Here is a 13,111-nt window from a genome sequence, read left to right on the forward strand (position 1 = left end):
GAACAGCAAGTGAAAGGAAAAAGAAACCAGTCAGATTCTGAAAACTCACCAGAAAAACATTTTACTCCATTATCAGGACAACATCTGGAGGAAAGAAGCTAATCTACTTTAAGCATTACATTTATTTGTAAATGAGGAAATCATTAAATACACAGAATTAAATAGGAGGTGATAGAACTTATTTAATGCTAATTAACTTACCTGTGAATGTTGTATAGTGTTTGTGGAAATGATAGAAACAAACTGAAGCCTGCAAGAGAAAAACATTAATGTGTAATTTGACACTGATGACCTCAGAGTTTTTTCATATGATAACAGACTTTTAGTGTACTATTCAAAAAATGATTTGGTATTCCTGTACTCATTACAGGATATGAACTGAGGTTGGGGGCTTTAGGCAATAATAAAACTGTCCTCTTTTTTCCCAAAAGCTAGCTACTGGAAATAGTTGCTGATACAGAATTTCCTGTGTAACGAGTGACAAGACCAGGATTATTTTTTTTTAAATTCTGATATAGCTAATAGATAGGATCAATTACAGGTTTCTCTGCCGGACCCAGAACAGCCCTACTTTTCAAGAGCTCCTGTTTATCTAGAAAAATTTGACTCTAACACCAAAGGCCTTCCAGTGGAATATAGAAAGACAATAAACTTCAAGCTGGGCTGTTCACATTAGTAGGGAAATAAGTTTATAGTTCAAAATATTAATGGTCAACTAATAATCTATTTTGATAATACAATAGCTGAAATTCATGAATTTTTATGACATGTCCATCATTTGACAAGTGAGAGATTTTTACTTCTTTTTTAACACATCTGTGGTGTTTCTGGAGCTCAGCTTTAACCCACAAAGCACAAGGGTTTCACCTTTGCTAATGCTGTGTCTCCCTGTGCTGCTGCTGGTATTATCAACCCAGCTGCCAGCAGCCCCTGAGCTGCCTGAAGACCCAGCTGTACCCCCTCTAACACCCCCATCCAAAATACACTGGTCCACCCAAGAATAAAAGAAGACTTTCAGCAACAAGTGGGAACTTGACATTTAAAAAAAAAAAAAAAAAAAAAAAAAAAAAGCCACTCTCTGAGTCAGTCCTAACTAGGTGAAAATATATATGACTTTTTAAATCTATGTCATTTCCTGTAGAGCTTTGTACCTTTTCCCCACTTTCTGTGTATTGAGGGCTTTTCCCTGGTCAAGTTGCTGCTTGGAGATTGCTCTGGGTAGCACATTTCTGCACGGCTTTTTTATTATAGGGCATGAGACTTGGGTGTGGTACACTAAATTAATACATAATTCCTATTTTATTATGGGCAAGAAAAGCACTCTGATGTGTTAAACTATCTGGTTTTGACCAAAAATATCTCATTTAAGAAGCACTGTGCTGCCTGTACAGAAAAGTAGAAAACTTTAATCTCATTATTAGCAATAAGGGGTGGGGAAATGAAAAGAGGAAAGATTTCAGATGACTTTGTACTGGGGCTAATGTGACATAGCAGTGTCTTGAGAAATGTCAGTGTTTACCCTTCAGTCCTCATCAAGTACATATCCAAGTGTTTAGCGTGCCCTGGCCACAGTGGCAACTCAAGTAAAGGAAAACAACATGAAAGAAAAGTGGAGATCAGGATTGTTGAGAAAAAAAGAAGTAAAAAGGGATGCAATAGATAATCTGTTTCTCCAGTCTTTCTGGTTATCTACTAAAGAGAGGGAAACAAAGAATTGGAAAAAAAAGAAAAGCCAGCCTGTAAATAATTTCAGGTATTGCATTTTTTTTAATGTTTACCATTTGGGTTTGCTTCTTAAAACAATTAAGAGCTCTACTTCTTTACTATGGCAGAAACTGCTTATCAAACAGCTGAAGGATGTGCAATTGAAGTAATATCCCAAGTATTTTGTCAATATATTTCTAGAATTCACAGGCTTAGTGCCTTCAGAGTGATCTGTGTTTAATGTGCACTCCAGTTAGCTATGTTTTCTATTAGGCAGGGAGCGCTGGTTCAATAAAATCTTGAGTTACGTACAGCAGTTCCAACATCTGTATCACATTAGAGCAGACATGAGACAAAACATTGACTCTTGAGGTTAAATCTAAATTTCCTGCTGCAATCCTGAAGTTTGATTTGTTAGGAGAAAAGCAACCGAGAGGAACAGAAATAGAGACTAGAACTAGAAATAGAATTCAAAGAGCAATGGTTGCCAATAATTTGTTATTTTTATGAAGTGCCATTTTAGTCAGAAATAACACACTGACCACAAACAGTCCCCCAGCTAGCAAAAAAGCCACTTTCCAAAGGGAGCAGTTCCACCAGTTACTCCCCTGTATTTTTACACGGCTTTGCTTTTTGCACAGCGAGAGGGCTGAGGATGCAGCAGGGAAAGCAAAGGGTGTTCCCGTTTCTTATGGGATTTTCAGAATTCCATCATTTCCTACAACATGTTGCTTTCCCATCTTTTTTTAGCTAAAGAGGCCTGGCTTGGGGGCTGCTTTTGGTACTCATTAAGTCTGCTGTTTAATTGGCATTAAGGATCCCTTTGTGCCCAGGAGCTAAACTGCTGCATCCGCATTGCTGCCATTCCCTGCTGCTCTGAGGAACAAAAGGTGCAGCCTGGAAAGCAAACCCACTGCTGGCTCTCTGGCGCTCAGCCACGCAGGCACTGCCCAAGTGATGATCATGGAGCTTTTTTTGTTGTTGTTGTTTTTAATGTCCTAAAAGTACATATTTTATTTTAAAATAATTTTTAAATTCAATTTCAGCGCATTAGATGTTTTAACACGTATGGGAAAATAGAACTCCACAAGTGTTCTTGGAGGTAGTATACTGCTCTTCCAGAATTTTTTAGTTTCTTCTTTAGTATTTTCCCGTTCTTCAGCTGATTTAAAATCTGAGACCCAACTGTAAGAACACAGGCCTATATTAAAGGCAGAAATACAAAAGCACAGATGGGTGGCACAGATACACAAGGAATACTTGTGTCACGCCAGGCTGAAAGTATCAAGCCCAAATCCTCGGATTTAGGTACAATCCTATCGTCAGTCCTCTGTGTTGCACAATGTAAACTCTCCTTTCAGAGAAATAAACATTTTTAAAGCTCTCTACTAGGAATTATTTTGCCCGTATTAAAAAATGCCAAACATAAGCATAAACAAACAAACAAATCCCAATGCATTCAGAAATTCAGGATTAAAGACACATCAGAAGTGAAGAAATGAAGGCATTATCTTGTTTTCCAAATATGTACGTGTATAAAAGCACGCAGATACACACACAGACATGGATCTAAATATGCGTGCACATTATATATATATTTTTAATATATATATGTATATATACATGTGTATAAAAGAGATAAAAAGGCAATTCCCATCAATCTTAAGGGCAACTTTAGATTTCATTTAGTGCTTTCAAATTCAATTCCAAACCAATAAGGTATTGTGATATAACTGAATAAATTAATAATAATTTTAAAAAGCTGGCACACAATGGATACCATGATACCTTGTCACACATGCTATTAGGACTGACAGTAACATATTTTAATTATGTGAGGGCATTTTAAATGCTCATGTAACTAAATTTAATGACTACTGAAGACCTACAGGCAGACAGGTTGTTTCCATGACACGCTGCAGTTACTGTGGCTGTTGTACCTGATTTAATTCAGGCATTTCTGCAAAATACAGACTTGGCCATCGTAGAGAAAGAGAGGGTATGGCCAGGAACAAACTGCTGACCTTACCGTCAGCTCCAGAAAATGCTATTTCAGTACCCAACAGCCCTGTGCTGGCATTCAGACAAAGCAAACAGCCTGATGCAGGTAGCCACATTTCTGAAAACACAAAACCTCACAGACTGTAAACACTGCTAAATAAAGAAGTGACTCCAAGACACCTAAACCACTAAACAAGTTATAGTGCTTCAAAGGAAGGACAACCTTCGCTGTTTATATTCTCCACACCTTTGCTATCATAAATCCCCTTTGTCAGTAAATTCCTGACAAATGAATCATCCTTAAACTGCCCTAAGAAGAGCACTGAAATTTTATTTGCTAGCAATCGGCTCTCCTGGTAGCTAAAAATCAAAAATTCAAAAATGAGACAGTGCAATACAGGGATGTAATTGCAGGTGAACACTGCAATGGAAATTGTGTGAATTTGTTCAGGGAAGCACCATCCCTGCTGTGCTCCCCACCAAAAAAAATACTCCCCAGAGCACTCATCCCATTTGGGAGGCAGAAGAGGCCTGTGCAGACCTTCTGGGCATATCACAGAAGTTGACCAACTCTCTAACAGCAGGTGGTTGTATTTGCATTTCAGCTTGCAAATGAAATACTATCACTCTCCTCATTCTTCAAGTGCTCACACCTCTGCATGGCCTTCTTCAGTACATTGGCCTTTCCATCTCTAGATTAATAAATCCTCATAATCAATGTTTGCTGTAAAGGAATGGGATGTTATAATTTACCTTTCTTAGCCACCAGACAAGAAAAATTAGATTCAAAATATCCAGGCCTCAATATTAGCTTGGAAAAACATTTAAATACTTTTTCCATGGTGTTTTTCTCAAATTCCTTGCACATTTAGAGCAGCTAGACACACGAAAATATCTTAACACACTGAATGTTTAGCACATTGATCAGTGCCTGGAAGCAAGCTTCATCAAAAGGTGAACATTTCAGAAGCACTTGTTTCTGGAAACAGAAGCTTTCTATGGAACAGTGTGACCTTCTCTGGCGTGTCTTGAGCAGACAACTCTTTTAATTGATTGTGCAAACACATAATTGCATTTTGAGCTGTCCACTAAAAAACCATTATATTTTATTACCATGTAAAATCGCAAACTTAAAACCACTTAGTAGCTGGGGGGGAAACCTTAGAAAACAAATATATAATTTGCAGACTTAATTGAGCCTGTAAAGTCTGAATACATTAGGATAAAAAATACACCCCAAATCCGCAGTGTGAAATTATTTAACAGGGATTAAGGGAACATAAGGTAAACGTAAGCACTGTCTTCATGCACAAAGTTGATGTAGGTTTTGGATGTTTAGCATCTAAGATATTTTTTGAGTATAAAGATTGTAGAGGGATGCATTTTATCATGCTTGTTGAAAAGAGATGTGTTTATCATGTTTGTTGATTTTATACCTTATTTTCAATGTCTAAGGAAGTACACCTGGCATTTATCTCAAACTGAGCTGTAAGATAACAATTAGCATTCAGAGGGATTTAGTACAGACTGAAGAATTAGTTTATGGATGTAGCTGCTTCTTTGATGTAGTTCTGATCAAACACCATTCTGTTTCTGGGCACAGCAAGAATTGAGCACCAGAGAAACAGTGCTTTTATTTGAAAAACCTGGACTGGCTTCCAGAAGGACTCTGCCAGGTGAGCTCCCTTGCTTGACCTTCTCCTGGGGGTTCCAGAGCCCCTGAAATGACTCCTCACACCCACCAAACTTATTCCCACCTGTAATCAGCATGCTGTGACACTGCTCTGCCTCTGGCCTTGAGCACTCTGCTTTTCTGGGTTATTGTTCTGACTGGTTCAGATGAGTTACTCTGAACATGAACTCACTGGCTTCTTAAAAATAAATTTCAAGTGACAGGCGAGTATTTCACACCCTTTGCTTTAACGGAGCCTCGTACCATCTGTCACAACAAGGCCTCAATAAATGTTGAATTGGTGACAGACATGTAGAAGCCAACTGATGTTAACCACACTTCTGGAACAGGACTGGTCAAAGCCTGTCAGAGCAATACCCTTTTGAAAACATTGCACTTAACGTTTAATCATTCAGCAAGTCATCACTAGGGCAGAACCATCAGCCACTTTGCAATGGGAGCTATAGGAAATCACTACAGAATTACATCATTCCATAAGGGGCAGAAACAATTCATAATTTGACCCTGGCCTCCTAAACAGTTTCTGACACTGAAAAAGGGGCAGGCTACTGTATGAACAGCCATGGCAAGGACTTGTGTGTCCTCCTTTGATACACAGGAAGTGGCACAGTGTAAGTACAAGGCACTGCTTTAGAGGACTAACTGTGCTTTCCCACTATGATGGAATTCAAATAATTGGCATGTTGCAGCTTGGCCTCATTGTTAATTTTTTGCTGCTATGATCTGTTAATTTATGTTTTCACTGGTCATTTTATATACTTAAGTAGCTCAGGGAAGAGTGACCCTCAAGGAAAACACTCTGCAGAAGTCAGCAGAGAAATCAAACCCATGCACATCATAGGAAAAAAATCTGAATACTTTGGCCCCATCTCTAAAACAAAGTTCAAGTTTCAGATCTCTAACAGATATTAATATTCAATTCACATTTCATGTTCAAACCTGCACTTTGAAAACTTGTTTCATCTTTGCCACAGGTTTCAGTAGCCAGATCTGGGCACTGTTGACCACACATAGTAGACTCAAATATGACACCATGTCTGGATTACAGAATAGTCTGCCCCATGTGCCACACACTGATGGAGTATAACATATCCACTCCATGCTTAAGTGATCCTTTTCCCATGAAGTCTATTCTTGTGGTTACAATTAATACTGAGAAGGAGCAGGAAACTCTGTGCATCCAGGCATCATTTTTCCAACTTGCCTTCCTAAGGAAATGAAGCTGATGTGCTAACTCCCCTTGTTTGTGTACATCCCACCAGAATTTCCAAGCCCTCAGTCAATTCTGAACAAAAGAATAAACCAAAAGAAATTTCCAGTAAGATGCATATCTCCATCTTCCTTTCTCCAGGAAAAGATTGTAGCCTGAACTCAAATTTTATTAGACACTATAAAATCTTCATACAGAGCAAGTATGAAGGTCCCAAACATGGGAAATGTTTCATGCAGAGCACGCACCTACAGGTCATTTAATAGCAACATGAGACAGAAACCATCATCAATTAGCGATGCTGCTCCCTGAACTACAGATGCCAACCTGTCAGTGAAAATCTTCTCACAAAGTCTACAGCATCACTTGTGGTACTAGAATTTATGTGCAGAACTGACTGTTTTAAAATGCTTATTGTAAATATTTCATATTGCTCACAAGCTGATAGCACAGTGACAGGGAATGTTAGGCATTTGGGATGCCCTGGAGGGGTGAAAATAAATGATAGCTCTTACCCCAATGCTGCCCTTTGAAGGGACCCTAGTTAGCCAGATAATGCTGGGGGACAATTGTGGTTAAATCCCAAGAGAGCTTTTGGAGTGTCATCCACAGGAGCCCTGACAGAGTAATTAGCTCCAGATGAGCACACAGGCACATAACTTTAAAAGGGTCTGTCTGCTCCCCTGCTGGGAGAGAAAAGGCATTTCTGCCTAGCAGCCAGGTCAGCTGCTCTGGAAACAGGAGAAGGACCTTCCTCGTTGATTCAGGGTCCAGCTAGGTGTGTGTTTTGGAGCTGAAGGATGGAATCGCATTCACTGCCAGTGAAAATTACAGGATCGTGTTTGCTGGGTAGCTGACAAATTCCCATAAAATACTATGCTGAAGTTTCTCTATTTCACAGGGTAGTCCTCTGAGGTCACTGCTCAGCAGCTCAAGACTTGGCTTTCCTACAGGTGTTCACAGTGTGCCAGACAGTTGCCAGGAACTTACATAAAGCTCTCTTTCCTAAAACATCTAATCTAAACACCAGTATTGCTGCACTTTTATGTATATCTTTGTGTGTTCTGGCACCTGATAAAAGCTCCATTACTTTCAAGGAGTGTCAACTAGTGATACCACAGCTTCCTCTGAAGAGGTGCTTTTGCGAGTTCATCCTTAGGTTATACATGAGGGGGTTTTGTTGTTTTTTTGGGTTTTTTTTCCCCAGAAAACTCCAGGAAAGACATCTGAAAAACACTCTTGAGCATCTTGTTTGGATTTCTTCCCACCACAGAAGGTAGGAGCTAAAGCCCAGCTCAGCAGCTGAACTCCTGTTGTGTACAGAACAGTAAAAGCACCAAACAAATGCCAAGTATTGATGGAGCAGCTACAGGTTCGTCGTTAGAAGGACCACTAGTGACTACTAAATGCCATCAGATGGTTAAGCACAACCATTTATGGTTTAATGGCTCCTCTCAGGATCCTGGGAAACTAGCTTGTAAAAAGCATCAGAGGCCCACTTTGTTTTTAACTAGCCACAAAGGCATTTAACTGAGCAAGCCAGAGAGGGCTCTCTGATACAAATGGTACTGGCTGAGCAAGACACACTTGCTGCAGTCTCTCTAAGGGAGAGAATAATTGAATCTGCCTGGCTGCTTGGTCCTTGGTGTAGGTTAGACAGGTACTTTTTCTGCAGTCACAGTGGGGTGCTGCAATTTACCACAAGCTTCTAAAAACTTCACATATCCCTAGTCATTGCACACAGGCTACCAAATGATAACCACCTTACTGCTGAGCTGAGATTCAAATATGAAATGGCAGTGCTTTCTGGAACAGCATGACCCTTAGTGGAATGATACTACTTTTTTATATTTAAATTTAGTGTCTGATTCTAAGAGATTTAGTAAGCACTATGATGATTCTGTAATATAGAGTCAACCAAGACTATCATTTTGCATACTTTAAAACCCATATTTAACTTCAACTAAGCTGCAAAAGATGCCATTGTGCATAGTGTGCTGGAGACAAGGTTTTTGGAGAAACCTTTTGGCTCCTACTTAAGCCTACTCTGCTTAGGACAATGATTGAAGAAATACTATTCTGTGCTCACAAATCCATTCATACAAGCATACCACAGAAGACAGAAGCGGTACTTCTTTCTAGTGTTAATGGAACAGTCCATCAAATGTTGCTTTGCAGCTGGTTCTGGCAGAGTATGAAAAAGGATGCTCACGCCTGCAGATCTGATAGCGCTGAAATGCTTCCCTTCCACAAATGTTCCTACTACGTTGAACAGTTTGAATTAAACCTTCATCCATGGTTTCCCAAGTGCAAGGGAAGCCATCAGAGTACTCCCTGAATGGGCTGTCATGTGTCTTAGCGACAGGAACCAAGCACTGATGTGTGCAGCACAGAACAAGTGTGTTCAGTGGGCTGGCCTCTGCTAGCACCTAACGCTGCCCTGACCTGCCCATTCTGGGTGAGCCAGCATCCATCTGCCCTGGGCCTGCAGTGCTGCTTCAAGAGCACAAATCACTCCCTGTCTACAGCTACACCTCTGTCAAAGGTGAATAATTCACTGAGTGTTGAAAAGGCAACCACTGATCTTTTCCCCCTTCCTTTCTTTTTTTTTTTCCTCAGAGTGCCTAAATCAGGTCTGACTATAAAAAGACTCTACCATCTTGGTCACACACTATTGGGGTTTTTTTGGGTAAAGTAAAAAACCACGTCCTTGCAGACACTGCTCATTAGAAAGCACAGCCTGAACACAGGATCCTTTCCAACCTAGGAATTCTGGGAAACAGGGCTGGGGTAAGAGGTGGTACCTGCTGACAACCTTGCCATAAGGAGAGGGTGGTGAGAGCACACATCAGTGCAAAATGCTCAAATGGCTCCTATCGAGTTGACATGGGGGAAGCACCTACAACAAAGCCCTCCATTTGGCTCAAGGGCAGAAGATGTTTTTTGGGCCCTAGATGTTTCTCAAGCCTAGAGTGTTTGTGTCAAACAGTATTTTGGTGCCCTCTTCCCATCACTTGTATGCTCATATAAAAATCTCCAAAATACATATGCTAATTTCTTCACCTTCCAAAGACATCAAAGACGTTTTGCATACACAGATTTTCAGCTAAAACTTCTATATTCTTAACTCATTAAAATGTAACTGCTGTTGTTCTCAGTCTTGATATAGCAGTCAAAAACATTCAATGTTCATTTCAAACTACAGTGACAGTATCAAATAATGACCAAATAGGCCATTGCTGTGTATGAAAAATAAATCTCTTCTGTTTGCAAAGGATTCCTAAAGAAGAGCTTAGAAACCACCTGGCTTTTATTCATATTTACAGTTGTGCATCTAAGGTTACTTAAATAATGTCTTCATTCCCTCTGTACATAATGTTTTGGAACATAATGTGCTCCAGGCCAAAACATTAAACTTAGAGTATACATAAATGTGAGTGACATTTTACCTGAGTGACATGAGGAGTTCCAGAGACTTTGGGAGCCCAGCAAGCCAGCACAGTGCACTGAACTGCACATGCAGATAAGGAGTATTTTCTATGTTATTTGTGTGCAGCATACACTAATTCAGTGAGGAACAAATTTTCCAAAATTATCTACTTTTTTAAAGTTTTCCGGTATTAACCCTTTTAATTATCTCTATTCATGTATTTTTGGACTAGCCAACACTTACTAAAGTAAAACCAAAAAAAAAAGAGAGAAGTATAAAAAATATCAAATCAAAATTATTAAAAAGCAGCACACTTTTGTATAGATATGAACACTTACCTATAAGCAGGATAACTAATACATCTGTAATATAATAACCAAACAGCAAAGGCTTCTGCCAGACCTCCACACCAACAGTACCAGTGAGCAGATATGCTGCTATTAACACCTACAGAAAAAAAGATAACTGATTTTCAATCCTTTACATTTAAAGGTAGAGAATTTCACTTATAATCTTAATACAATGCATAAGTTAAAATAAAAATGTTCGCTATCTCCTGTCCCTACTTTACTTTCTGCTGCCATGGCAAAACAATTACTTTACTTCTAAGCAGTGAAGCAACTTGCAGGGTCACCAAGAGAATTATTTAAAATGTATGAAATATGGTAAGCAAGCAACTTCCCTGGTAATGTGTGCATCTGCTTGTATGTAGTATTACTGACTGACCTTTTCAAAATACCTAAATCCACTTTTATTGCCAGGTCTCCCCACTGCACATGCTATTCCCTGTTTTCAGATACAGATTTCAGAATTAGCAATGTGGTTACTTTTGCAGCTCTGCCCCTTGAACTGATCATATCAGAATAACTGAAGCGGGGCGGGGTGGGAAAAACCCTAAGCCCATCTGAAACAATAATAAAAATAATAAAAACATTCAATCGAATGTGAAGAAATAAAAGTAATGGGAAGGAGATGAAGTCTTCCCAGATTTTGAATTTATTTGACAGATAACATCATTACAGGACACAAAAAGAATCACGTAGATGTCATTAGGAGTGAAAGGACACATACACAAGACTCAGGAACACCCAGCTAGAGGGACTGCTGCCCTTCTCTTTCTCTAGCCTGCTTTGTTCTCAGCTGTTTGGTTTTGCCATAGGACCCAAAAGGGGCTGCATGTTTCATGCTACACTAGCTCCAAATTAAAATGACAATGTTAATTACAATGCCATTTAGAAAACTGCATATTCATCTATTTGTTCCCAGGTAACATTCAGTAACCTTTGTATTTTCCACTCAATGCAGCTTCTTACTCTGGGATGAAAAAATGGTTTCCAGCTTTACTTGTGTTACAGATTTTACTATTTCTTAATTAGGTTTTTGATACACTTTTTTTTTTTTCTGTGTTATGTGTTTTCTCCATTTGAACTTCAACAAGCACATTTCTGGTATTTTATTAAGTTTTAACTCAAAGATACACTGAAAATGTCTTTGTTAATTACCAGGCTTTTTAAGATCAGAGATTAAGAGCAGAATGCTGATGTCACTTAAACTTCTATTACACGTAGTTAATACTACATTTGGTTTCACTTGCTTCTCTGTATCTGAAATCAAGATTCTTGCCCTGTCAGTATATGGTATATATAGGGTCAGGTCTTTACGAGGTTTTGCTTGGATTTTGCACTGTGGAACTGGATGTTCGAATTGTCTCCGCAAGAACAAGCAGCACAACAGAGCTGCAGCAACGAGGTGCAGGCACTAGTGAGTGCCATTATGTCTTGGGCCACTGAAGAGAGTGAGTCAAATTTTGGTCTAAGTTAAGGACTCATATAATGGGTTTTGCAATCCACTGCATCAGAGCTAACATTTGGCTTCCTGAAGAAGTTGTATTCTGTTACCCATAAGACATGATGGATGGAATCCTGACCCCATCAAAGTTGATGGCAAAACTCCAACTGGCTTTGATGGAGCCTGAATTTACTCTCACACGTTGAATCCTGAACAGACTTTTTTGGCAAGTGATAAAAGAGGAACTTTAGTATTAACCATTATTATAGTCAGTACTTTTGGCAGGGCAGTCATGAGCATCCCTGTCAGATGTCAGTGCATGTCTAGGAACAGGGGTGTGGATGCAATGGGCTCTCATAGGGAATGCCCTGCCCTGGGATTTGGTGATGCAAGACTCCCAGATTGAGATTGCCTCTGAACAGATGTAGCATATAAAAAAAACCACTCCTTGGCTTCAAAATTTTGGTATATTGTTTTTTAAGGACTCATCACTTTGACTACACTGGAGCAGTCTACAGCTTTAGAAAGCAGACCTCCTTTAGAAAGCCTGAAGGATGAGAAAATGGCTGAGTCCCTTGATCTAAGCTATACTAGCAAAAAATTGAAGATTGTCAAAATGACTAGCAAAGCCTAAGCCTGTTAATCAGCTGTATAAACTGTTTTAAAGGCACTGCTGGTGGAAAAAAAAAGTAAAACAATGTTCCTAAGCTTAACTGAATAATTTTACTTTAGAAAAGATGGCCAAGTTTTTTACTTATCTCTCTACCATAAACCACCTTTAGTACTTTTCAGATATAAATGTAGTCTCCAGCAAGTAAAAATAATTGCAGCCTTTGTAAAATGAGACGTCTAAATTAAATAACTGTATTTGGTTTGTGCAGCCAGGTTTTGGTAGCAGGGGGGCTACAAGGGCGGCTTCTGTGAGAAGCTGCTAGAAGCTTTTCCCATATCCGGCAGAGCCGATGGCAGACAGCTCCAGGATGGACCCACCACTGGCCAAGGCTGCACCAACCAGAAATGGTGACAATGCTTCTGGGATGACATATTTTAAAAGGGAAAAAAACTCCATATTGTGCAGTTGCAATTGCTGCCAGGGAAGAAAGGAGTGAGAATGTGTGAGAGGAACAACCCTGCACACAACAAGGTCAGTGGAGAAGAAAGAACAAGAGGTTCTCCAAGCACCGGAGCTGAGACTCCCTTGCAGCCCATGGTGCAGCCCATGGTGAAGCAGCTGTGCCCCTGCAGCCCATGGACATGCAGAGGGATGCAGAGATCCACCTGTAAG

General features: G+C 39.7%; 1 protein-coding gene across 1 annotated transcript in view; it reads right to left on the minus strand.

Annotated features, from left to right (window-relative positions):
• Nucleotides 1-13,111, minus strand: part of LOC119712050 (ethanolaminephosphotransferase 1-like) — a 58,675-nt gene that overhangs the window by 12,438 nt on the left and 33,126 nt on the right. Inside the window, exons 6-7 of the mRNA XM_038162867.1 lie at nt 10,377-10,485; nt 202-250 (exon numbers count right to left, since the gene is read on the minus strand). Of these exons, the coding sequence (XP_038018795.1) occupies nt 202-250; nt 10,377-10,485 (158 nt within the window). The remainder of the gene's footprint in view (nt 1-201; nt 251-10,376; nt 10,486-13,111) is intronic.

This window comes from Motacilla alba, chromosome 2 (assembly GCF_015832195.1).
Source record: "Motacilla alba alba isolate MOTALB_02 chromosome 2, Motacilla_alba_V1.0_pri, whole genome shotgun sequence".
Taxonomy (NCBI): domain Eukaryota; kingdom Metazoa; phylum Chordata; class Aves; order Passeriformes; family Motacillidae; genus Motacilla; species Motacilla alba.